A 27,397-nucleotide genomic window follows, 5' to 3' on the forward strand; every position below is an offset into this window, starting at 1 on the left:
GATGTTGTGTGGTTGGATTATAAGGGCCAGGTTCCATGGACCCCACAGAGATTCTGCAGAAGGGACCAGCTCCCAGGAGCAGAGGCTGCATTTGGAGTGTATCTCCGGGCAAAAGGACTTTTGTGAGGAGCACCAAACTGGGAATCGGCACCCTGCCATCACAAAGCAGGCCACGCAATCCCACTGCCTCACTCAGCTGAGTCAAGGAGAGAGCCTGGGGGCAGCTGCCCCGATGGTGGGAATCAGGGACCATCAAAGGATGTCTGGAGAGAGGGCAGACGGCAAACTTGATCTAAAGTCTCCTCCAGCAGAGCTCTGGTGACCTGGAGAGATGCAGGAGCAGGTCCCGGCAGCCCATTCCCTCTTACCTGGAGACCAGAAGTATAAGCCCAAACTTGCTGCATTGGGAATGCACCTAAAGGTGTGTTGACTGCCCTCGACACTTAGGCAAGCAGCAGAGAACTACTCTACTGTCAAGTTCCAGCTCCCCAAATTCTGCTCTGGGGCTATGAGCACCTGTCTCCTTCTGGAGGAGGTGATCCATTGCCGTAGCTCACTTTCCATATGTGATCTTGGGGGTCCTCGCCTGAAAATAAACAGCAACAGCAAGACAGTATGTGAATCCTTCCAAAGTATTCTTGGGCTCCCCTGCATTTGATTGTGGGGCCCTTGGGCACTGTGACACTTGGATCTCTGCAGTGGTCCTCCAGGAAAGAGTTATTTTGTAGAGGGCAGCTACAAAGACTTGACTTGGTGAGGGGTCAGCTGTCCTCAAAGTCCACTGAACTAAGTAAGAGGCTCAGGCAGCAGCTATGTCCCTGCTGGAGGAGAAAGATTCTCTTTCTCCTGCAACATCTGTTCTGGACCTCCACACTCACCCCGTGGCTGTGGCTACTGAGTCAAGTGTGCACGTTTCTTTGCTGCCAAACCTAGCATGTCTTTCTTGAACCTCACTTGTCTCATTTCAGCCTGTGGCATTAGGTGGCTCCCTAAACTCTGTGACTCCTCCTTTCTCTCTGCTGGCATCTTTTAGTCTCCTTCACAGGGCTCCCACCTGCTCTCAAAGGTGGGTTCTGCTCAGGCCCACTTACAGACCCCTGCTCCTCCTCTCTGCTCCACCTACTATTCTTCCTCCTTCCAACTGCTTCTTCTGGGACCTTGACCCACTCCTGTTGTAGGTCACAAATCTACCTTTGCAAATCTCAACTTTGCTTCTGGACTGCAAGATCTCTGGGGTTCCTACAAGTTCTTCAAACTTGAGATGTTGAAGGCTGGGCCCAAGATGGCCATTCTTTCCACCTCGTCCTAGTAGGTGACATTTGAGGTCAGCTATGAGCCTCAGATGCATCTTTTCTTCATGGTTCACCCGGGGATACCTAGCTCTGCCAGTGTTCACTGAATCAAAGCCTTTTGACTGTGAATGGTGGTGGAGGAGAGGAAGGAGTAGAGAGAGGGAGGTAGAGATGTGTGCGTGCGTGTGTGTGTGTGTGTGTGTGTGTGTGTGTGTATGTCGGGGGGAGCATGATGCCTTTGGATTGTGCTTCTAGGTCCTTCTGGGAACTCTCTGGGAGATTTGGACTTTCAGTGGTCACCCCATCTCTGGCCCAGGCCCACGTCTCTGTGCTCAGAGCTTGTTCTTCTAGCTTTCTTTCTTTCTAGTATATATATAATTTCTACCTTATTCCCATTTATAATGTGGGTTCAATAAGATGGTCTTCAGGTCTCTGTAGCCTGATCATGGAGGGGAGAATTCTGCCTGGTACTCAGAGACATAATAGTCTGAAACTGTCTCTTAAGGGTCTGACAGTCTGAGTTTTAACTGTGGACTTGGTCACGATGGCTTCTTTTTTTTTCTTTTTAATTTTTTTATTGAATCAACGTAAGATACAGTTACAAAGCTTTCATGATTGAGCGTCAGTCATACAATATTCAAACACCCATCCCTCCACCAGTGTGCATTTTCCACCACCAATGTCCCCAGTTTCCCTCCTGCCAAACCCCCACCCTATCCCATCCCCTGGCTCTGCTCCAGGCACCTTCCTTCTTACTCTCTCTCTACTTTTGGGCATTATAGTTTGCAATACAGATAGTAAGAGGCCGTCATGTTTGGTCCTTAGTATACTTTCAGCACACTACGATGGCCTCTTCTAACTTAACCCCAGGTATGTTTTTAATTCCTCTCCAGGTGGGTTTGAATCCATCCAGAATCTTCCAAACGATCTGAGCGGTGAGTAGTGATCCTACTGAGCCTGACCTTCAGGACCATGTCCTGTCCCTTAGCCCAGATCTGGCCATTGTGGTTGCAGGAGCTCAGGGTCGCTCAACTCTGCCTGTCCTTACAGCAACCCTACCCGAGGGCATCAGGGAGGCCAAACCTGGCGGGGTTTGGCAGGAACACCCGACTGTGGGCTCAAGACGGTCCAGCAGCTCCGAGGACTCTTGCCTGGAGGGGGATCTCCTCTCAGCTGCCTCAGACAACTATCACCTGCCAGAGCCCGATGACCTCGATGCCCCAGAACTGCTTGTGGACCTCAACACTGGTCAGGAGGACGAAGAGGTGGAGGACTTCGCCCCACTCTTGTCTTTTCTGGACCACCAGGGTTATGCTGACCACTACAAGAGCCTGTACGATTTTTCCTTCTCTTTCCTCACATCTTCCTTTTACAGCTTCTCTGAGGAGGAAGAGCTGGTGGCCTACCTGGAGGCCTCCAGGAAGTGGGCCAAGCGGAGCCACATGACCTGGGCTCATGCGAGGCTCTGCTTTCTCCTCGGCCGCCTGAGCATCAGGAAGATCAAACTCTCTCAGGCCAGGGTGTACTTCGAAGAGGCGATGCACATACTCGATGGGGCTTTCGAGGACCTCCCCTTGGCAGCAGCTCTATATATCAACGTGGCCGCCATCTACTTGAGGCAGAGGCTACGGCTGAAAGGCTCGGCCTTGCTGGAGAAGGCAGGTGTGCTGTTGGCCTGTCTGCCGGACCGAGAGTTTAGTGCCAAGAGCGAGCTGGACGTGGTGGCCTACGTGCTACGCCAGAGTATTGTGGTGGGCAGCGGCCCGCTGGAAGCCAGGGCCTGCTTTCTGGCCATCCGACTCCTCCTGACCCTTGGGCGGCATGAGGAGGTGCTGCCCTTTGCTGAGCGCCTGCAACTCCTGTCTGGACACCCCCTGGCCTCAGACGCAGTGGCTACCATCTTGAGCTTTCTATATGACAAGAAGTATCTTCCCCACCTAGCAGTGGCTTCTGTCCGGCAACGTGGTACCACCAGTGCCCAAGGGGTTTGTCTTCCCCTATGGCAGGTCCACCTGGTCCTCCAGAACACTGCAAAGCTCCCTGGTCACCCCTCCGTAACTTGGGGTGAACTTTCTGCCCTGGCCTGCCCAGCACTCAGGCAGGCCCTGGCTGCATGTGAGGAGCAGGCCGATCGGGTTACCCAGAGGGCCTTGTGTCTCATTCTGTCCAAAGTGCACCTTCAGCACAGGTCCCCTGAAGGTGCCATCCACTACCTGAGCCAGGCCCTGGTGCTGGGGCAGATGCTGAGTGAGCAGGAAGCTTTTGAATCTTCTCTCTGCCTGGCCTGGGCCTATCTCATAGCCAACCAGGCTAAGAAGGCTGTGGACCTCCTGGATTCCCTCTTGTACTCCCTGAAGGAGACCAAGAGCATTACCCAAAAAGGGGTGATCCATAACCTCCTGGGACTCTCACATTCCAGGGAAGGCCGGCTGAACAGAGCCACCAAGAACTACATGCGCGCCCTGAGCAGAGCCCAGGAGATGGGGGACGTGCGCAACCAGGCCGTGACACTGGCCAACCTTGGACACCTGACGATGAAGTCCCAGACTCAGCAACCATGCTGTGCCTATCTCATGCAGGCCATCCGCCTTTACTCAGAACTGCAGGCCAGCAGGGAGACAGACCTGGAACTGGTGCAGGTGCTGCTCTGGTTGGCCCAGGGGCTTTTGTTTGGACACCAGCTGGCCTACAGCCAACTTTGCTATGAACTAGCACTGCTGTTTGGGTTAAGGCATCGGCATCTAAAGAGTAAGTATGTGCAGACTGCTGGGACACTCTTGGTACAATCTTGGAGCATGTGTTGCCCTGGTTCAGTCTCCAGTCATCTCATTCCTGTCCCTGCTTTATGTTCAGGTCAGCTTCAGGTCACCCAATTCCTCTGCCATTTCTACAGCTCAGTGTTCCCCAAGCCTGAGGCCTGTATCACCTACCATGAACACTGGCTATCTCTGGCTCAGCAACTCAGGGACCGGGAGATGGAGGGGAGGCTGCTAGAATCCCTTGGGCAGCTCTACCGGAACCTTAACACGGTCAGGTGAGTCTGGGCTTAAGGACCATACTGGGAATGTTATTTCTTCCTTAAGGAGAAATGATTTCCTTAAGCTCGGGAAGTTAAGTTCAAGCATATGTGGCTCATTTATGGCGTTGTGAATGAGAACCCTGGTTCTGGTATAGCCATTACCCATTAGCAAGAACTGTTGTGTCTCCATGACTTTTGCTTCCTTGTCTGTCTGAGGAGGTGCTCCTGGTATCAACCAGAGAGCACTGTTATGAGAAATGAATGACAGATTGCACTTGAAATGCCAAGAGTGGCCTGGACCCAGAGAATGGGTGTGGGGACTGGGATTGGGTGGTTTCGGTGTTTCCATAACCACCATCCTGTGACCAGAGTTAAGGGTGCTCAATTCAGGTCTGGAAGATCCCAGCAGGTCACCCAAATGGTTAGTTTTAGAGAAAAAATGCCTCAAGTCAATGAACCAACAAACTGAAAGCAGAATTTCATGGTAAGAAAGGCTTAGATTGGATCAGACCTTTACAAAGAAACTGAAAAGAATGAAATATTTTTGCCATTGACTTAAGAAACTTAGGTTACAAGAATGTGCTAAGTTGTAGAAGCAATACACAAAAGAAGTTTTGGCTTTTTTAGCTTAATTGTGTTGACAAAAGTGTCAATGAGACTTTTTTTTTTGTTGACAGTGAGACAGACTTTGTTTTGTGGTTGACTTTTCCGCATGCTCTTGAAAGAGCTCATGGTTTACAAAAACATATCAATGGAACTGTGTTATTCACAAGGACTCTTTTAACCCTTTGGTATATAAATCTATCTTCAAGAAAGAAATATCCTGTTATCTCCTGTTCATTTTCTTTGCAGGTCTTCTCTCTTTGATTCTCATTTGTCATGGTTTGGCTTTCCATCCTGCCCTCTAATCAGCCTGTCTTTGATTCCATTAAACCCTGCATGGTGTGCGAGATATTCAATTTCACTTGGGAACTTATTGGTTTTGTGGCATTATATTCATAATTATGAATGGCATCTAAAATAGGGCAAGGTTGATTGCTAGTGTTAAGTAGAGAGAAGTGATTGAAGAGAAGCTAATTAAGAGACTTATCTTGCTTTGCTAGGCAACAGGGTAACCCTGGGCGCTCTCTTAGTTGTGTGTGTGTGTGTGTGAGAGAGAGAGAGAGAGAGTGAGACAGAGAGACAGAGAGACAGACACAGAGAGACAAAGAGAGAGAGAGAAGAATCTGGTATCTTCTCAACTTCCTGTTGCCTTTGTCTTTAGCACCAGGAAGAAAGTTTGGGGTCCTGGCAAAAGGTGAGGGGCCAAAGTTTGACCACAGCCTATCCTGCATGACTCTGGGGCTTCATCCTAGATAATTTCAGGGTTTGTAGCACATAAAGAAGGCAAGCTGGCTTGAACTTGATAGCTCCAAACAGTCATACTCTAGGGAAGCATCACAGGACCAGGCATTGGGAAGTCTGGGAGTGGAGCAAGAATGGCAAATTGGTGTCAAGCCTATGGATAGGTGCAAATTCAGTCTTGTATGGAGGCTGGTCCTGGCCATCCTCTCTGTTGTCAGTCTTTGCCTTCTTCTCTCTTTGCCACCTGTAGCGATGGAAAACCCCCAGAAATCCTCAGGGGGAGCTCCTAAGGAAAGGCCTGAACTCTGCCAACATGAACTGTGGAGGCCTCACCTGGACAGTTGGGTGGTTACTGTCCTCAGGTGCTAGGGTGCTCAGGAGAAGGTAAGAAGTGGGACTGTTATTGGTCCCAGAAGTGATTGGAAGAAGTTGAAGCTACAGAGCTTGGGAGGGGCAAACCTGGTTACAGGTCAAAACACTTGATTCTTCCCCAAACTATAATGTGTTCTGAAATAGCTCAGTTCTTCTCTTGGTCAACCCATTTATAATGGTGAGTGAGGTGTCTTTCCTTTCTAAAAGGTTGAACCTAGAGTCGACTAGTTATGCTCTCCTGACCCTGAACAGCACTGTTAGGATCAGAACTCCCACAGCTTCCAGAGTCTTGAATTTTGTGGGGTGGGGGATGGCAGTGTGTGTGTGTGTGTGTGTGTGTGTATGTGAAGAGGGTTCTTCAAGTTGTAGTCTTTCAAGGGGTCTTTTATGCCAGAGACCTAAGCTTTTGGGGTTTTAAAGACCTCTAGGTGGTTGATTCAGAAGGTCTCGGTGCAGTGACGTGAACTCCATGCCTGCACATGGCTAGCACAGAATGAGGTTCAGAGGAGATATGCGACAAATGTCAGTGTGGGGGACCCAAGTCTTCAGTTCATTACTGTCAACCTTGAGCAACTCTGGAGGTCAGGGGCACCAGCCTCCTGAACAGTTGAAAAATTTGCATGTATATTTTGAGTCCCCCACACTTTACTCTGAAGACTCCGATGGCCTGAAGTACTTATTGAAGACATGAACATGTGCATTATTCTTTATGTAGCAGAAGTGGGTCATCAATGAGGTCTTTACTCTTGTGGCCTCTATTCCTGAGGAGGAGGTGGAGGAGTGATTTCTTGGGCATAGGAAATTGGGCCCATCCTTGCTCAGTTATGGGGTCTTTCAGACCCCTGGAAATGTGATCGAGCCTTTCAAAGACTGTTCTGAACATCCCATTCCCCAGTCTTTCCTTTCTTTTCTTTGTGTGTTTATGTATTTGTAGCTGCACATTTTATTTATTAATCTACTTATTTATCTCTTCACTCCAGCTTCTTGTTTGCTCCCAAGGCTTTCGCCACCTCATGCAGCAGTATTAGGCAACTGCTGTTGATCTTTTTGGACAAAATACCCTGGGGGAAAGGGTAGTCTATACAGAGAGGACTCTGGGTTAGTTGAATAAAAACAAGTCCTGTGAGTAGAAGTTTCACGGAACATTCAGAGAGGTCATGCAGTGATGGTTCCTGGGAATGTAACTTTGGGAAATTCAAGCTCATGGTGCACCCTCTGCCCCAGTGACAGCTCAGCTCTGTGTGTGTGTGTGTGTGTGTGTGTGTGCGCGTGTGTGTGTATACCCATGCATCTTTATTATCAAAAATAGATTTAGGGTCAGATTTGACTCACATACCATGGTTTATCAATCTCTGGTCTAAAATAACATTGTGTTATTTTATTTGGAAACAATTTTGCAATTCTTCTGTGTAAGCATCCTTGAACCCTGCCCGTTCCCTCAGATGCTTCACATGCACAGTATGCCTTCCTTTTCATCTCAGTGAGAGGAATTCAGTGATGATATCATAAGCTATCTCGAAGTAACGACAGACAAAGCAGTATGTTAAGGAAGATGCTTCAAAATGTAGGTCTGAACTGAGCTCTGGCTCTTGCCCAATGTGTGATCTTATATATAATACAACACCTTTCAGACTGGAGCAGTAGTACAGTGGGTAGGGCATTTTCCTTACATGAGGCTGAACCAGGTTTGACCCCCCAACATTCCACGTGGTCTCCTGAGCACTGCCAGGAGTAATTTCTGAGCGCAGAGCCAAGAGTAACCCCTGAGCATCTCCGGGTGTGACCTCAAAAGAAAAATATACACAACCTTTCTGAATCTTGGATTGCTGGTGGGCAGAATGGGGATCATAGATGCACGCTTTAAGATCTGGGAGAGGAATAAATATTTATCAGACTCCCAGCCTAATGATTGACTTGGAACAGGCACTCAATACATAGTCATTAACCCACATTTGTTCTATAAATAGCATAGTGAAAAAGAACAGATCCAGCCTGAATGAAGAGAATTCCCTTGTGGGTCCAGCCTTCTGACCAGTATTGGCACTAGAGCAAGAAGCAGCAGGGATCACTTAACTTTATGTAAGGCTAGATAAGAAGGTACCACTATAGTTGAAGACATACTTCGAGGCAGATTTGGATCAAATGCTTCTCATTAATTGTTTGTTAGTCCATCCCACTTAACCAAATCCACTTGGCTTTTGGTGGTTTGGGACACCGTCCCACACTTCCATTGAAGTAACAAAATCGTGCTCTTCATTCACTGACTCTCAACAGCTGCAGCTGGTGAGTGGGAAACCTTGCGTCAACAGCCTCCTCTGGCTTCACTCTTCAGTTCATGGGACCAGTCACCTTTTCCTCAGCTTAACCAATGCTCAAAAGTCAGTCTTAGTAATGGCAGGACACATGGGAATCAAGAGCTTTCCAGTGAGGGAGCAGCATCACTATGGAGAAGGGGCCATAGTATATTAGGTTCTGGTGACCATGGATATATCAGGTTCTGGTGACCATAGGTGTAACAGGTTCTGGTGATCATGGGTGTATCAGCTGCTGGTGACCATGGGTCTATCAGCTACTGGTCTTTTTAGCTCCCCTGATAGCCAGGATTTTGGTTTTGCCACTGAGCTGGTAAGAGATGCCTCCAGTTAGATAAAATGAAAAAGAAATGAAATTCACTGTTCTTAACAAGATTGAGCTACTTTGTTTGAGAATAAGCACTTCTCAAATTGTCACAAGTAATTTCCAGAGTTTAGTAAACAATGGTTGTGGCTCTTTTTCCCTCATTGCTTTTAAGGGGATGAAGAGTTTTGGAGGCTCTCACTCCATTGTTCAGACTTGATGCAAATGAGGATCTTTTAAAACTGGCACTGGAAAATTCTAAGCTCTGAGATTTTTACTGTTTAATTGGGAGGCCTAAACAATTGCTTCTGCTTTACCCACAAAATGAAAGAAGACTGCAGACCCCTTTAAAAATTTTTTAACTTAATTTTTATAAAGTTGTTCACAATAATTTATTACATTTAATATTCCAACACCAATCTCACCACCATTACACCATCCTACCACCATATTTCAAATGTTTCCATCCCAACTCCCAAGGTCTGCCCCTAAAGCAGGACCTAAATAAGTTTATTTTGTATTGCTTGTTATGAATAATCTGCTAAAAATGATCCCAAAAAAGTTTCCTTAGAGGAAAATGTGTGAATATTGTTGTTTTTAACCATGGAGTCATTAAGCCCTTGTATAAGAGATTGTTAACATGTTGTTAAAGGTTGAGCCTTGTGTGCTAATATATATGTGTATATATATATATATTTTCTTTTTTCCCCCAAGATTGGCTGCCTTCTACTTTATACCCCATCAAATGTGCTATCAGTGGAGTATGAGATGTTGTGCAGCTGCAAATGTGGTTGAACACTCCAGGATTTCTAAAATTTTAAATATAGTGATACAGCTGAGGTTAATTAAATTTTTCTTAACTGGATGTAGACTTTGGGGTCTGGAGGCATCGCTGTTGTGTACTGCTCTTGTGTTTTTCTCTTTTGAGAGATTTATTAGTGAGTCTCTGGATCATGGCTGTTAATGTGCTCATATGGCACCAGAGGCAGTTCATGGGCTTGACTGCCAGGCACGAGGAAGCACAGGGAGATTGGGGGAGGTCACCCATTCCAGACTCCATGCAAGCCTGGAGTTGCAAGTCCCACATACCTGGGTTTTTCAGCAGATTCACTCATAGATGATGCTTGTTCGAGCCTGTGGAGATCAGCCCTAAGCATGGCAGTGATTGAGTTCTGGAGTTTTTCAGCTGCTGGGGCAGATTGGGGCAGATTGGGGGGACTCACCTGCCCTCTCTGATTTGTCCTGGATGAGACAGCCTGGAGCGGGGTCCAGTGGGATCTCTGCCGTGTGTTGCTGACCCTTTGATGTCAGAGGACACTTCTGCAAACCTAAGTTTGTACGCCTGTGTAGAATGCTTAGTTCATCAAGAACAAGCTGATTGACACCTTAATTTAGCTTTTTGGTTTTGGAAACATAGGTCTATAACATTATGTAATGATATATATTATATAAGTACTGCGCGCTAACCGATTGCGCCACCTGCTTCTAAGAGCACTTGAGACCCCTCAAAACAAAGAAACAAGCAAATAAAAAAGTACCAAAAGTCAAAGAACTATGAGCAGCTTCCAGATACAGGCAAACAGGTGTGTGCAGCTGGGCAGAAATGGTCATTCAGCTCTGTGCTTCCTGCTGGCTGAGAGATAAAGGGCAGAATCACTGGGGCATCTTCCTGACCGATGACAGAACATACACAATAAAATGTGCCTACAGAGCACCTTCCCCCCGGCACTGACTTCTAAGAGGAATTCCCAAAGTGGGTTTTGATACCATGAACAAAATTTTTAAACTAAACTCCTACAAGGGATTTCCCTTCCCACAAAGTTCAAAGCCATGGCAAGGCCTGGCAGGAAGTTTCCAACGAGGTGATGGGGAACCACAGGCTGGGTTTGCCGGGAAAGGAGAACTCTTCCACAGAGTGTGGGGTGTGCCAGGGCAGGTGTCCTAAAGGGGGAGATGGAGGAGGAGAGGTGGGGTTGGTCTGTGTGCAAGGAGCAGCCTCCAGGCTGAGCAGATGGTGCCAGCAACGATGTCCTCTGGAGGTGGGAGTGGAGCTACATGTGTCTAACTTAGTGTTTCCCAGAGTGGCTGAAATGACCCTTGGCGGGTGCTGGAATGATCCTGAAGGGATGGTAACACCTTATGTGCAATTGTGGGGGGTATATTTTCCATTTGTTTGCATTAAGATGGTTGACTTACAGGGGTTGCTAAGTAATATATACATATATGTAGCACTGTAGCACTGTCCTGTAGCACTGTCCTCCCGTTGTTCATCGATTTGCTTGAGCGGGCACCAGTAAGGTCTCCATTGTGAGACTTGTTGTTACTGTTTTTTGCATATCGAATATGTCATGGGGAGCTTGCCAGGCTCTGCTGTGTGGTCGGGATACTCTCGGTAGCTTGCTGGGCTCTCAAGAGGGGCGGAGGAATAGAACCAAGGTCAGCCGCGTGCAAGGCAAATGCCCTACCTACTGTGTTATCACTCCAGCCCTTACATACATATATGTGTATATATATATATCACTTGATCACTTGACTTCCCATTAATCATCGATTTTCTCAAGCGGGCGCCAGTAACATCTCCATTTGTCCCTGTTGCATGCTAGTGTAGCCCAGTGGCGTCTGTTCGCTCTAGGAACACAAAGAGCCTCAAACCGATCGTTCATGATCTTGATGAAGAAGTCTGACCATCTGGTAGGTGGGCGGCCACGCGGTCTTTTGACATCCCGTGGAATCCAGTTGGTAACAGCTCTAGTTCAGCATTTGTCTTTAAATCTCATTACATGACCAGCCCATCTGATTTTTGATGCCTTGGCAAACGAGACAGCGTCCCTGATTCTTGGTCATCGACAGAGTTCGGAAGTCTGGATTCTTTCTCTCATTTGAGTGAAACGTGATATTCCAAGCATAGCTCTTTCAATTCCTCTTTGGGAGACCCGAATAGCGTTCTCATCCTGTTTGCATAGGGCCCAGGTCTCTGAGGCATATGTTAATGCAGGAAGAACAGTGGAATCAAAGAAATGTGCCCGGAGCCGGAGGTTCTTCGTCCTCTTAGCTATTTCTTCGACGCTCTTGAAGGTATTCCAAGCCACTCTCTTTCTCCTGCGCAGCTCGGGTGCCATTTGTCATGTTGACTTCTCGACCTAGGTACACATAGCTGTTGCATTCAGAGATGGTCGTTCCGTTGAGAGCCAATGGGGCATCAGGAACGAGGCTGTTTCTCATAAACATTGAATTCGTAAGATTCAGCTGTAGTCCGACCTTTCCACACTCACGGTCGAAGTCGGCCAGCATTTGTGCCGCTTGGCTAATGTTTGGTGTTATTAAAACAATGTCATCAGCAAAGCGGAGGTGGTGTAGTTGCCGACCATCTATCTTCACTCCCATTCCTTCCCATTCCAGTCGTCGCATGATGTTCTCGAGGGTGGCACTGAAGAGTTTCAGTGAAATGGTATCACCCCGCCAAACCCCTCTCTTGACATCAGTGATTACTTCTTTGTAGAATGGTGAGATCCTGGTAGTGAATCCATAATACAGCTCACGGAGGATCTTGATGTATTGAGCTTGAATGCCCTGATTGGCTAGGGCTTCAATGACCACTTCTGTCTCAATAGAATCAAAGGCCTTCTTTAAATCAATGAACGTTAGACAGAGCGGCATCTTGAACTCCCGAGAAACCTCAATGAGCTTGGTTACCGTGTGGATATGGTCGATGGTGCTGAATCCTTTGCGGAACCTGGCTTGCTCGCATGGTTGTCCTTCATCTAGTGTTCTGCCAATCCTATTTAGGATGACTTGAGTGAACAACTTGTAGATGACAGACAATAGGCAGATTGGGCGATAGTTGCCAATGTCATGGATGTCTCCCTTCTTGTACAGTAGTACGGTCCTGCTGGTTTTCCATTGGGACGGAAATTTCCATTCAGACAGGTAGCATGTGAAGAGCTGAGCCAGCGTATTGATGAGTACTGATGGCAGGTTCTTCAGGTGTTCAGGTCTGACCTTGTCTGGACCGGGTGCTGTTCGTTTCTTTACTGACGAAATGGCGTGTTGGATTTCGGAAGGGAGAACATTGGGAACGACATATACATTTGGACACATACATTTGAGAATTCTGCCTCTAGCACCTCTGGTGCAAACTGGAGGAGTTAGGTTTCTGGAGCATTCTCTGCTTAGTGAGGAATGCGTCTGGTGGCTGATACAGACATCCACTGGCAGGTGGGAGCAAAGGGGTGGTGAGTGGTTATAGGAAAGGACCCAGGGAGCTGAGGCTGCTTTCCAATTTGGGACCATGGTACTGATGGTGCTTCACTGATGCTCCCAGCAGGTGGCCATCCTGAGGTCACTGTGGTCTTTGACAGCACGAAAACGAGTCACCTCAGCACTGTCCCCAACCCCTGTACATATTTCCTGGTTTTTTAACCTCTGTCCACAGAGATTGCTTAGAGAGAAAAGTCCATACCCTGGGACTTGGGTCTGTAATAACCAGCTCTGGCTGCCTAAGGTCTGGGGAAGAGAAGCACAAGTTGGCCACGCCCAGGGCAGCAAGGCAATAAAAAACAAGCTGGAGCCAGGATCAGGACCAGGACCAGGATCAGAGCGAGGAGGAGCTGGCTGGGTCCTGGCTCTATCAGCTGTTCCTATGAGAGTCGCAGAGAGGTGCAGCCAGGCTTCCTGAACTTCTCTGCTTGTGGTGCTGGGGCTCAGAGTGAGAGGGGCTTCCTGTCGTGATGGTGTCTGGTGCTGCCTGCAGCTGCTGGCCTTCAGCCCAGTGTCAGCAGTGAGTCTGGCTTCTCAGCACTTGAGAGCGGCTGGCCAGGGTCCATTTGGGATGCTGACAAACCTCAGGCCAAGGGCAGGGGGCTGTGATTTAGACTTTGAAGAAGACAGGAAGTTGTGGTGTGGGGCTACACTGGCACCAAGGGGCCTCATCCCTGCCTCGGACTTTCCGCAGTGTGCTTTGTGTCTGGGTCAAGCACGCAACACTCCTCCCCCCGCCCCCCATCTCTGGAGCTGCTTCCTATTAAACCACAGAAGCTGTGTTGGCTGAGCATCGTCCAGTTCATGTTGGTGACCATGACAAAATGAGCCTCTGAGTCACACTCCCCAGGGTTGGGAAAGCAAGAAAGTCAACCAACAGCCACAGTGGTGCATTTAATAGCTTTCAAAGGAGTTCATTGCTGCTGGAGTAGAGAGCTACCCTCTGTCCAGGTCACCTTGTTCTAGAATTTTGAATCTTGCCAGCCAGGCCTTTTTTTTTTCTCTATGCCACAAGAGAATTTTCAACACAAGGAAATTTCTTAGAGAGGCTGGAATGATAGTTCAGTGGGTAAGGCACTTGCCTTCCACACAACTGACCCGGGTTTGATCCTGAACACCCCATATGGTTCCACAGACCCACCAGAGCCAGTACCAAGCACTAAGCACAGATGGGTGTGGCCCAATCCCTCCACCAGTGAAAAAAAACTTTCCAGGTAATTAAATAACATTTGATTAACTGCCAATCTTTAAAAACTTTGGCCCATCTTGATTTTTCCTCTTAAACAAAACATCAGATTCTTTAACTATTTTTTCAGTCCTCACGGACTGTGCAGCGTTGAGGATCTAACCCCGCATGATTCAGCCCATTAATCTCTCTCTCCATCACCACTCCCCAACATATTGAAAAAAAAATCATTTATTAATGGTTAAAATGTAAAAATCTTTTTGATGATTGATTTGCTCTCTCCAGAGTAATCATTCATATGCATCTGTAGTTCTGTAGCACTGTCCTCCCATTGTTCATCTATTTGCTCAAGCGGGCCCAGTAACGTCTCCATTGTGACACTTGTTACTGTGTTTGGCATATTGAGTACATCATGGGGAGTTTGCCAGGCTTTGCTATGTGGGCAAGAAACTCTCAGTAGCTTGCCGGGCTCTCCGACAGGGGTGGAAAAATTGAACCCAAGTTGGCCTGGTTGGCAGCGTGTAAGGCAAACATCCTACCCGCTGTTATTGCTCCAGCCGATATGCATCTATTCAATATAAACTCAGTGGTGTGTGCTATGTATTTATATATATAAAAAAAGATTACAGTGCAATGAAAAATGGGTGGAGCATAGACGAGTAATAATAAATAATACTAAAAATTAGCGGGCTGGAGCACAGCAGATAAGGCTGTACTGCTGCAACCTTTTAATCTGCCCAGAGCCCCACGTCGGCAAGTTTGACTGGATTTGGGATAGAAGAGCCTTGGTCGCCATCAGTCCTGGAGATTGGAAGCACTGCACGGATTTAATGCTGTCCCTCATGGGAAAGGGGTTTTAGTACCTCTTGGCTGTTCTTTCCTAAGACCCAACCAAACACAGAGGCCCACCATTTTATGTTCCAGATTTTGAAGTCCCGAAATTGTTTGGTTTGGTCTGTAATATTCGCTCTTTGGAGACGGTCGATGCTTTGGAGGAAAGACATAAGAGCTGGAGGATCAGCTCCCTCGTAGAGCAGTTATATTTACTGACGCGGAAGTGAGCGCATGCCTGCAGGTGGACTTGGCTTCTCTCACGATCCCCTCAACTCTGCCGGAACCACCCCCTTGCACGGCTGGCCAAGTCTCAAAAATCATATAAATAGTTTCCACTGCTTTTTTAAAAATAGAAATTAAAGAGAGTGACCCATGAGTTAGTTAAGGAGGTAAGGTATTTGCCTTGCATGTTGCTGACCCTGGTTCCATCTCTATCACCATATCTGGTCCCCTGAACACGTCCTGGGATCACTTCTGAGCACAGAAACATGAAAGTCTTTGGGCACTGCCAAGTGTGGCCCCAAACCTCAATAAAATAATAAAAACAAAAACAAACAAACAAAAAACTTGACTGACCCAGGTTCAATTCCTCCATGCCTCTTGAGAGCCCAGCAAGCTATTGAGAGTACCCACCCGCACAGCAGAGCCTGGCAAGCTCCCCATGGCATATTTGATATGCAAAAAACAGTAACAAGTCTCACAATGGAGACATTACTGGTGCCCGATCAAGCAAATAGATGAACAACAGGAGGACAGTGCTACAGTGCTACTAATAATTAGCATTTAAGTACTCATCAGGCTTTGTTCTACTGTCAGTGCTGTTTTAAGCATTCAAATTTAATCCTTATCTCCTCTTCACAAAAAAAAAAAAAACCCTCAGGCAGGTACCATTAACCCTCCCATTTACAGTTGAGGCAACTAAGGTAGAGAGAGGTTCTGTGTATTTGTAAGGACACACAGCTGGTTGAGCCAGAAATGGGATTCAAATCTCTAGAGCTATCATTGTCTCCTTCCTGAGCCTTGGTTCCTCTCTGTGCTCAGTGACACCATTGTTCCTTTGAGCCCTCACATCTCTGCCTCTGCGTCCTCCCTCAGGTCCCTCAGGAGGTCCCTGACGTGCATCAAGGAGAGCCTGCGCATCTTCATAGACCTGGGGGAGCGTGACAAGGTGGCTGAAGCCTGGCTTGGGGCTGGGCGGCTCCACTATCTCATGCAGGAAGATGAGCTGGTGGAGCTCTACTTGCAGGTAGGACTCCTCTGGGGTTCAGGCCATCTGGGGAGCAGCTATATGCTATATATGGTGACTCCCATGCCCAGCCCTTGGAAGGAGGGTCAACCTCGGGCAGATCCCCAGACCTTATACATGGACCAGAGACCAGACTGGCCTGGCGGGCTGAAGGCAGGTAGGAAAGCATCAGGAGCCAAGCTCTGTGTACACCTCCATGATCACATCCAGAGTATTCATCTTCATCAAGATTGATGGGAAGCTATATTTCAGTGTGTGCTATTTGGGTTAAAGATTCTATGTGAGATGTGTTAAGATGATTAATATTTTATGATTGTGCATAACATTATTTTTATACTATGATGGTGCTTGCAGGTAAACCATATAGTCAATTATGTCAAATATTATTCCTCACAAATGTGATTCTAATTAACATGATTGTAAGCATCTTATAAATCTTTGGGTTTTTTTTAAAAAAATTTTTATTATTGAATCATTGTGAGGTACAGTTATAGACTTACAAACTTTCGTGCTTGTGTTTCAGTCATACAATGATCGAGTACCCATCCCTCCACCAGTGTCATTTTCCACCACCAATGGTCCCATAATTCCTGCTACCACTCTCACCCCGTCCCCTCCACTCCACTCCACCTCTGTAGCAGGGCATTCCCTTTTGCTCTCTCTCTCTCTCTCTCTCTCTCTCTCTCTCTCTCTCTCTCTCTCTCTCTCTCCTTTTGGATGTTGTGGTTTGCAGTAGAGGTATATAGTGGCCGGCATGTTTGGTCTATAGTCTACTTTCAGTCCACATCTCCCATCTTGAGTGGGCCCTCCTAGCCTTTACTTGGTGTTCCCTTCTCTATCTGAGCTGACTTTTCCCCCAACATGTGAGGAGTCTTTGGTTTTTGAATGTTTAGTATCTGAACTATGATCTAGTGCAGTGAGTCAGGACTTTGGAGAGAGGAATCAAACCATAGGGCCATGGATTATGGAGCCTGGACTCTCAGTCTCAGTCTCCTCATACATGAACTCTGACTCTCAGTGTAAGGATCAGGTAATCCCTTGCCTTGTAAATGTACATTCATATTAAACATTTACTAAATTCTTGGGACTTAGTAAAGTCCTAATGAATGGGATTATTAACATTACCATCCTGGTGGTATTATTACTAAGATATGACCAGTATTTATATTTTTATGGTATAAAAAGAAATTTGTACTATTAGAAATTTGCATATCATATTTCCCTCCCATTTTTATCTCTGTATCCTATTAAATTCCAGCACATTTTCTTCCACTGAGCCTTAATAATGGTTGTATAGAATTGATTTCATGTTATATACAGAAGAAGCTTTTAAGCACATCAGGTACATGGTGCAGTTTAACCTTCTTACAAAAGCAGTAGGAGTTTCTCTTGAAATTCTTCTTTTGCAGATGGGGTTCATAAAACTAGTAAGTGGTGAGAATTGTATCATCACAGTTTATTCCGAAATCTTCACTCTCAGCTCTGGACTATTCTGCCTTCTGTTTTGAGAGCTTGCCTCATTTCAGAGAGCTGACAGTGCCATCCTTTCTTCACTCTGCTCGGTGGCAGTAGGGGGTCCCCGCTCTAGGAGGTCATCTTGTAGCCTGCTCTACCCCAGAACTCTAGGGCTTTGCTGGTTAGAACTGATTCCTGATGGAAACACAATCTGAACAACTTTGTAACTGTGTTTCTCATGGTGATTTAATTAAAGAAAAAGAAAAAAAAATGTTTCCAGGTTGATTCTCAGCCAACGACTGCTAAAGGATGTTCTGGGATCTCTTCACAGATGTGGTCTGTGACCCTGGAGCTGTGCTGAGCCCAGCTTCCCCTTCTCATTTTTCATATGTAACATGAAATAATTTGCTGGAAAAAATGAGGCTGAGGGGCCACAGCATTGTCACACACTCCTGATGACCTTAGAGATGATCTTTGTTCTTTCTGGGCTTCCATTTCTCCATCTGAAAAGTAGAGATGCTAGACCACCCACTGTTGTCTAAATTATATTTGTACATCAAGTTTGTGGGTTGGCCATAGCCAAGTACCTTCTGTACTTTCATATACTTACGTTCTTTCACTCCACTTCAAATCAACATAGAATTTTACATTAAACAATAGTACCTAAAGTCATAGGTGTTGCTGTTTTACTAATTTTGACATCTAAAATACGTTAAAATTAAATCCTTAAATCGAAAACATTTTTTGATTCTATACTGCAAAGAATCATATCCAAGACCGCCAAAGTAATATCACCCACCATGAAAGGGAGATGTCAGAGCCAAGAACGGCTTCCCACCAGTCTCTGAGTGTGGAGGGCAAATCAGGATGCGGGGGTGTCAGCAGAGGGTCAGCTCGGGGGCCAAGCTCACCACTCCTAGCCATTCTGCGGACGTTTGGAGTCCCCTTTGCTGACTTTCACGGCCATTTCTGTCCCTTGCAGGCCGCCATCCAGAAGGCGCTTCAGTCCGAGGAGATGTCCCTGGCTCTCAAGCTCTATGAGGAGGCAGGTGACGTGTTCTTCAATGGGCCACGCCTGCGACACCGTGCAGTGGAATATTACCGAGTGAGTCCAGGCCCACTGGGGAGGCCCTTGAGTCTGGTCAGGGAGCCCCTGCTCCTTGCTACCCACATGCTCATCAGTCTAGCAGGCTGTTGAAGTGGTTGTTATTCAGCTTTCCTTCGGGCGTGGCTAGTACTCCATCCCCAGGGCTCCATACTTCAGCGCTCCCCTGTGCTTACCAGATGGTTCCAGGTTCCCTGTGGGAGGAGACTCCACTGAAAAGGATATGTGAATAAAAACTTCTGCTAGACTATGCTTTTTTTGCAGTACACATTAAAAGAGATTCAAAAGTAAAAAAGCTTTTAATTCCACCTCTTCAAACTCATGATTTTAGTTATTATTGCAAAGGATGAGGCAAGATAATGAGAGTTGATTTAAGAAATTGTGTTGAGGGGGCTGGAGCTATAGTACAGAGGGTAGGGTGTTGGCCTTGCATGTGACTGACCCGAGTTTAATCCCCAGCATCTCATATGGTCCCCTGAGCACTGCCAGGAGTAATTCCTGAGTGCAGAACCAAGAGTAACCCCTGAGCACCGTCGAGTGTGACCCAAAAAGCCAAACAAAAGATTGTGCTGAGGCTTAGAGAGATAGTAGAAGGGGTTCACACTAGGCATATACCAGACCCTGGATTCATTCCCAGTAGTCCATGGTCCCCTGACTAGAACTGGGTACAGTGTGGAGGCCCTTGCACACCCCCACTGATGGTCCCTGCACCACAAGGACTCAGCAGAACTGATTTCTCAGTCTCCGAGCATTTAGCCTGTTAACAAAGAGTCACTGGGAGTGAACTCTAGGACCCCCGGACACCTCTTGGGAGGACCCCCAGTAGTGAAAGAAAGTAAAAAAGGAAAGAGATAGTGTTTATTAAATTAATGTCTAGCTATTAAGTAGATGTCAACAATTGTAGTTGCTTCTGGTTTCAGAAATCTCATTAGCTTATTTGATCTTATACTTTTACTTATTTATTATTCAGATATTCATTCATTGGGTTGGTTGTTTATTCAGTCATCAAACATTCAACAAGCACTGGTAAATGTGGACTTTGACTGTGTCCTCCTGGCTTTAGTCACGGCCATGCCCTCAGCCTCCCCATAGAACCTTTGGACTTCTGGATTGGGGTCTCCACGGAATCTTGCCTTGACTAGGTTCTTGTTGCCTGTCATTGGGAAAGAAATGTTTTCCTTTTACCCTTTAAAATACTTTGTCTGGTCTAATGAGTGAAAGGCTATCAGGTGAGATACAAAGACGGGTCTCACAATGGTGTAAAGGACCAGAGTCATTTGGGCAATATGAGATCCGTGGACCACGCTGGACTAAGGAGCATCCTGCACTCACAACTTCCTTTAGTCGACTGCACTTAACTCACGTATAGTTTTTGATTTTGTACTTAAGTCTGGTGATAGTTTCCTACTTGGAACAGGCCCTCTATCTAGTTACTTTACACAGTTAAGGAAAAAGTGGAACAAGCCTTCCGAGATGGCGGGCAAGGAGCAGGTAGGTCCCTAATGTCTTCAGCTCAAAGCCCCCCAAAATGTCACAGGTCCTCTTTAGGGGAGGTTTATTCTCAATCTCTCCATGTGCTCTCAGGCTGGCGCTATTCCCTTAGCAAGGAGAATGAAGGCCGTGAGAACAGAGCTGCGGATTTTCAACAAGTTGACCGAGCTGCAGATCAGCCTGGAAGGCTACGACAAGGCACTAGAATTTGCCACGATGGCGGCAAGGCTCAGCACAGTGGTGGGTAGGTGGCTCTAATGGTAGGTGTCTGATAGAAAGGGTCGGACTCCCCAGCACCATCAGTGGAGTTGTAACAGATTAGGCTCAGGACTTAGACTATGTAGTTCAAGTCCCAGGGTCCATTGTCTGGAGCCCCGGTGGGGCAAGCTGTTCTCATCAACACATGAGGTGAAAACGACAGCCCTTTGTGCTATGCTTATGAAGACCAAAGATTGCTTATGCAAAAAACCTGCAGAATAGTGCTGCTTGGGCTATAATTAGTCCTTGAAAAGTGTTACCCATGACACTCACTGCATTGCTCTTGGTCTTATTCCTAGATGCAACATAAGTAGTAATTTTTTCCCCTTGGTACCATGATACTCATGCAACACACAAAAGGGACTGAAACCTACATTTTTTATTGATGGATTTTAAGTCTAATGCACATTTTCCCTATGGAATTGAAATGCAGATTAAAGTCATGTTTCCATTAATTTAACACATTGCTTAACTGAAATTTAGCTTGCACTTAATCAAAAGTTAGTGGGGGAAAAGTCATTGAAACATTTTTTAAACAGCAAAAATAAAAAACATAAAAATCCATTTTGTGTTTAGGAAAAAATAGATTTAATTAGAGAATCCTTGATGGAGGGGCAAATGGAATCTTTAGAAGATTCTAGAAGAACTTTATGAACATTCTCAAGATTCTAAGACATAGATAGTACTGGACTTTATCATATTGAGTTGCTCTGCAGCTCTCTCTCTCTCTCTCTCTCTCGCTCGCTCTCTCTCTCTCACACACACAAACACACTCCTTTACCTCCCATTTCTTTTACTGCAGAAAACCTTGTTTGAGGTGTGGTTATTAATTCCAAGAAATCACTTCCTGAGATCTCCCTAGTCTCCACTGGAGAAAGGAGGATACACTTGGAAAGCAGAAAGGAAACCACCCTTTCATGGACTTCCCCTGGCTGGATTTTTCCATATCAGAAAAATTTTTTTTAATCTTTCATGTTGGTCCTTTAAAATGTAGACACATACTACAGATTGCATCAGTTGCCTTGCAATTTCTCACCACACCCCAACTACAATTAAAAGTCTTTGTTTTCTTTAAAAAGTCACTTTATATTAAGAAATAAAACAATGAACCCATCAAAGAGCAAACCAAGAAATCATAGACCCAGACAAAACCAATGCTGTCAGATAGGGTGAAAAGTAACTTGTCTCTCTGAAGCTTCTCTGAGACTAGGGGCTGGTAAAGGAGCATGGGGTCCCAGAGAAGAACACCTACTTTTAAAAGTCAAAGGTGTCCCTGAGGACAATCTATTCCTTCTACTGACTCCTCATTGGCTTGGCTGCTCCATTAAGCTCGTCCATCTTCTTAACAAGTCCCATCACAGGGATTTGGGAATAACTGTTTCTCAGAATCCTGAGTTACAGTGACCTCTGCAAAAATACCTCCAAACCTAGATGTTCACCCTCAAGAAAGTCCCGTGTGATTCCCTCCCCCCCCCATTTTTTGTGATGTAGGAGAGGAAAAATTTTTCTCCCACTATTTTAGTTGGTTAATCATTAAATTGACATATGACAGACTAGCAGGAGAAAAATAATTTTGCACATATAGAGGGAGAAAGATAGGAGACTCAGAGAGGTGAGAAAAGCAGACTGTTTTTATACCTTTTTGACAAGAAACAATAATATGAAGAACTTAGAAGCCAAAGAAACTCAGGCAGAGACATTAACTTGTGAAGAGATATAGGATCTCTGACAAACTGGGTACCATGTGAGGTAATAATCCCTCTCCACCTCCTGCCATGGGTGGGCACTTTTCATGGGGAGATAATATCCTTTTCTTAGAGGACAAGGGAGGGTCCCTGACCCTTCTTGCATTGACTATTTTTTAAAGTAAATTTTTAATTAATGATTTTACTTATTATTTTTATTTTGGTTTTGGGTCCACCCTGGCAGTACTCAGGGGTTATTCCTGGCTTTGCACTCATGAATTACTCCTGGTGATGCTTGAGGGACCATATGTGATGCCAGGGATTGCCTATGTGCCAGTAAAGTGCTTTATCTGCTTTATCTCTCTGGCCTGTTAAAAAACTTTTAATTTAAAATAATCCATCTGTCAAAGTGGTATATTGGGGACTGATTTTTCAGAACTCCTTTACACCTCTCTTGTCACAGGAACAATATTACTTTGATTTGTGGGACATATATATATTTCTGGGCCATACCAGGTGGTTGGCTGGAGCGATAGCACAGCGGGTAGGGCATTTGCCTTGCACGCAGCCAACATGGCAGACCCGAGTTCGATTCCTCTGCCCCTCTCGGAGAGCCTGGCAAGCTACCGAGAGTATCTCGCCCGCACAGCAGAGCCTGGCAAGCTACCTGTGACGTACTCAATATGCCAAACACAATAACAACAAGTCACACGAAGGCGTTGTTACTGGGTCCGCTCGAGCAAATCGATGAATAACGGGAGGACCATGACCGTGACCAGGTGGTTTGGGGGAACTTTCTCCTGGCCCTACCCTGCAGTCAGGAATCACTCCTGGTGGGGTTTATATCATATGTGGTACTTAGTATTTAACCCAAATTGGTCACATGCAAGACCACTGCCCTACCCACTGTACTATCTCTTTGGCCTCTTTGTGGAACTATTTAAGAAATGTTTGTATCCATTGATATTGGCTGCATAAAGCCCAAGCATAGTCTTCGATGCCTAGTAGCTCCATAAAACACAGAATAAGTGAATAATGATGTATAGCATTCGCTGAAGGACTCTTGTGCAATCCTTAGGTGATCAGAAGCAGGAGCTGGTGGCTTTTCACCGTCTTGCTACAGTCTACTACTCACTGCGCATGTACGAGATGGCCGAGGACTGCTACCTGAAGACCCTGTCCCTCTGTCCGCCTTGCCTGCAGAGTCCCAAGGAGGCCCTGTACTATGTCAAGGTGTACTCTCGCCTGGGCCGACTCACCTTCTACCAGCTGAATGTAAGAGCCAGGCTCCCTGGGTTCTGCCAGACTTGCCAGCAATATTATTCCCTCACCCCAAGTTTCAGGGTAGAGGTGAGAGAACACAGATGGGAATTTTGTCTCATGGAGGGGGTAACAGTGCTTTACTCTTACCCAACGGAGATCTCAAAGGGCTGCATCTTGCTGTGGAAAAAAAAATCCATCCCCTTTCAGTCTTTGTCCTGCTCATGTAGAGCAGTCTTTGTGTTGGTCCACATTCCCCAGGTTCTTCAATACTTTCAAGACTAAAATTATTTAGTAATAAAGATGCTCGGGTTCAGAGTTGGAAAATAGAAAAGTTTATTGAAAAGTAGAAGAGAATAAAACTCCCCAGGTTGGGAGGAACTTAGTATAAGACTAAGTTAAAAGTAAGGGGTTTGTACAGCTGCATAATATTCCATTGTGTATTTACCACATCTACAAACCATAGAGAAATCAAAAACCACAGAGAAACACTGAAATCATGACACCCAAACTTTAACAGCCAAACATAAAAAAGTTTCAGATGGCAGGGTGGGGATGGAAGTGGGGGTAGGAGGGGGAATTTGGGAACACTGCTGGAGGGAAGTTGACACTGGTGGCAGGATCTGTGATAGAACATTGCTTGTCTAAAGCCCAACCATGAATAAGTTTGTAAATTACTCTACTTCAATAAAACAGAATTTAAAGAGTTTTTGTTCAGCCATTTAATATAAAACTTGGGTGCTTTGTATTTCTTCTTTATTGATGAGAATATAACAGAGAATGCAAGGATAGTACAGAGTGGTTTGGCTGGTTTAGGTCTTTGGCTTCTGTGTCTGTCTGGTTGCCTTAGGTATTGATTATTTTCTTCACTCTTGATGCCAAGGTGACATTTATTGGAGAAAGCCTATCTTAATTATTTTTGGGAAGACCTGTCCTACATTTCTCTTTAAAATATTATTGACCAGCTAGTCAGCTGCAACTCACTTCTTTTATTTGTTTTTGTTTTGGAGGCCATTCCTGGCCCTGTGCTCAGGAATTACTCCTGACAGTGCTCAGGGCACCATATGAAATGCCAGAGATCAAACCTGGGTGGGCTGCATGCGAGCAAGTGCCCTCCCTGCTGTAACATCACTCTGGACCCCGTAATTCACTTCTTACAAACTTATAGAGCTCAATCTCTCTTGAGAAACCCAGGAACATGCCATCATGTTTGAGACAAACCCAGGACGAGATGCCATATCCAGAAATAGAGTGGTCTTTGAACACAAGCATTGCTAGTATGAAGTAGGCTCTAAGAGTCCTTAACTCTTCTGTTTGCTCTACTGGAGTTGAATCCGCGTGGTTTTATTATTAGTGACTTTGAGAGCTGTGTAGGTGGTCTGTGATTCTTCCCTACAGTCCTGGCTTCTCCTGACCAAAGTCCCCGTGGACTGCAGCTCGTCCCTGATCTCTCAATGCAGTGGCTTTTGAGTCATGCAGTGCTCACCCCTGGGTCCCTCGGCAGCTCTACTTTGATTTTCTTGTTTGTCAGACATTGTTTCTGGTCTAAATTATTAACTGATGAGGGTCAATGGGAACTCAGCATTCCTTTTTGAATATCACCCCAAAAAGCATCTGTTCCTCATTCCTGCCACGTAGGAAGGAAGGGATGGGGGAGCAGGAAGGACTCCAGTCATCTTGTCCAGCTCCCAGGAAGTGGTTCAGTTCCACAGCTCTCAGGAAGTGGTAGAGGGGCTAGGTGTGTGAGATAAGATTGTGTTAAATAAGGACTCTAGGCAGTGCCAGAAAAATGCCAACTTATTGGTTATGAGTTCAGGTATAAACATAGCTTCTGATGGTTTGGATACCAATACTCAAATATCATCATGAATTTCCCTGCCTTTCAATGTCTATTGGCTCTGTATTTTTAAATTTTAATTTTATTATTGGGGGGCTGGAGCGATAGCATAGGTGGTAGGGTGTTTGCCTTGCATGCTGTCCACTCAGGTTTGATTTCCAGCATCCCATATGGTCCCCGATCTCTTCCAGGACTAATTCCTGAGTTCAGAGTCAGGAGTAACCCCTGTGAATTGCCGGGTGTGACCCCCAAAAATGTAAATATTATTATTGGGGTTTTATCCAATGGTTTTAAGGATGTCTGGAGCTTGGGCTTAGCAGTTCTTGGCAATGTGTCCAGGCATATAGCCCAAGGACCCTATTCTTCATGTTCTCTACATCAGCTTAGCCTCCTGACTGTATTTTACTTCTTATGCTTCTTCCCCTTCTTTCCCTTTTAGCTCTTTGGAGATGTTGGCCCACATCTCCAGGGTAATGGAGCTTTTCCCTCTTAGATCACACTGAAAGGTCCCCAGCAGTGGTGGTATGTCAGTTCCAATCACCCCGGAATCATTCTGCCTAGGGCCATGCTGTTTTATGATTGGCTGAGATGGGCATGGTGTTTCCCATGACTTTGGAAGAAAATTACTGGGGTGAGCAACATCCAGAGGCCAGAGCGGTGTGGAGTTCCTCCAAGAAACCAGTAGAAGGGGATGGGGTGGCAGTTTGATCTAGGAAACTGGCAGTTTGATGTAGTTTCCAGATGCCCTCTACTACCTCCCAGCCCGTCCCAGGAATGCGTACTGATGCTGTATTTCTTTTCTTCACCCCCTGCCGTGGGGTTTAGGATGCCCATGATGCCATTGAGTACCTCTGCCTGGCCCTGGCAGCTGCAGTCCTGCTGGGGGATGAAGAGCTGCAGAATACCATTAGGAGCATGCTGGATGACATCTGCCACAGCCCCCTGTGGCAGAGCAGTGCCATGGGGCGCTCTTCTGAGAGGGCGCGCTGGCTGAGCAGTGGGGCCCTGGCCCTCTGAGGAGAGGGGCCTGCCATGGACCAGTGGCCATAGCCCGACACTTCTCCGTGCTAGAGGTTCCTGTGTGCTGAGTCAGATGACCGCATCATCTCCTGGCTTCTAACCATGGCTAGAGCTTGTCGGGTCATAAAGTGGCAGGTGACAGATCAGGTCAAGAATATTGACTTGTGTCTGGACCCTTTCCGGTAGGTGATAATCCTCCTGTGCACAGGGTCCCTGGAGTGGACATTCTTGGCACATAATCATCTTAGAGAGGAGGAGGGTCAATGGGAACTCAGCATTCCCATTGAATGCTGGGGAGCACTCAATGATGGAGGGGGCACTCCATCACCCCCTCCGCAACTTTCCTCTTTCTGCTGTGAAAAAATCACTTGCTGACCTGGAGGGATTGTGAGCAGGGGACTTAGTTCCTGTCACTGTCATTTCTCAGGGAAAGAACCTCCCATGCTTAGGGAGAATGGGAGTTTCTTGCATCTCTCTCCTCAGCCTGGACCAAACGTGGAGGAAATACACCAGGCTCTGCACTCAGCGGCAGCCAGTGTGGACAGAGATTACTGAGGTCTGTCCTCTGGTCCTGTTCCTGCATTATTACCCGGAGATTCTGAAGATGTGTTCCATGAGCTAAGGCTTGAAAATTGAGCCCTAAGAGAATTGTGGTCGAAATTCTATGTAAACACTGCCTGTTATTAAATGTGGCCCCATTGCAATCACAGATGTTTGTCTCCTTTTAACGGGGAATGAAAACATGGTGGATTGGTTGATGGCCCAAGTGCTGAGGTGTCCTGTTGATTTCAGGGCAGCTCTTCTCTTATGGTATAACATGCACGGTGGCCTGAAATATTCATTATCCCATGGATTCTGTGGAAAGGAAGGAATCTAGGTGTGACTTAGCCACATCCTCTGGCTCTGGGTGGTTCTCTTGGCTATGGCCAGGCTTGCAGTGTAGCTCCAGTCTTCTCATGCAACATCAATTAGGAAAAGGTGAGCTTCTAAACCTGCTTTCTTGCTTACTCTTGGTCAGAAACTGCCCAGGGGACCTCGTCATGGGAAATTCTCTGTGGAATAGCTCATAGGAGGGCAACCTTCTTCACTGGGGGAAGTGTGAGCTGGGGGTGGGTGAGGT

The 27,397-nt window shown here is 46.3% G+C and overlaps 1 protein-coding gene across 2 annotated transcripts in view; it reads left to right on the forward strand.

Moving 5' to 3' along the window:
- Positions 1-26,590, forward strand: part of SH3TC2 (SH3 domain and tetratricopeptide repeats 2) — a 77,432-nt gene extending 50,842 nt beyond the window's left edge. For both annotated transcript variants that reach the window (XM_056124428.1, XM_056124429.1), the window contains exons 10-17: positions 2,186-2,227; positions 2,343-4,040; positions 4,146-4,326; positions 16,016-16,166; positions 18,604-18,726; positions 20,311-20,461; positions 23,239-23,435; positions 26,083-26,590. In XM_056124428.1, the coding sequence (XP_055980403.1) occupies positions 2,186-2,227; positions 2,343-4,040; positions 4,146-4,326; positions 16,016-16,166; positions 18,604-18,726; positions 20,311-20,461; positions 23,239-23,435; positions 26,083-26,274 (2,735 nt within the window). In that variant the 3' untranslated portion in view covers positions 26,275-26,590. The remainder of the gene's footprint in view (positions 1-2,185; positions 2,228-2,342; positions 4,041-4,145; positions 4,327-16,015; positions 16,167-18,603; positions 18,727-20,310; positions 20,462-23,238; positions 23,436-26,082) is intronic.
- Positions 26,591-27,397: the final 807 nt, after the last annotated feature.

Source organism: Sorex fumeus, unplaced genomic scaffold (assembly GCF_029834395.1).
Source record: "Sorex fumeus unplaced genomic scaffold, SorFum_2.1 ptg000051l, whole genome shotgun sequence".
In the NCBI taxonomy this organism is placed as follows: domain Eukaryota; kingdom Metazoa; phylum Chordata; class Mammalia; order Eulipotyphla; family Soricidae; genus Sorex; species Sorex fumeus.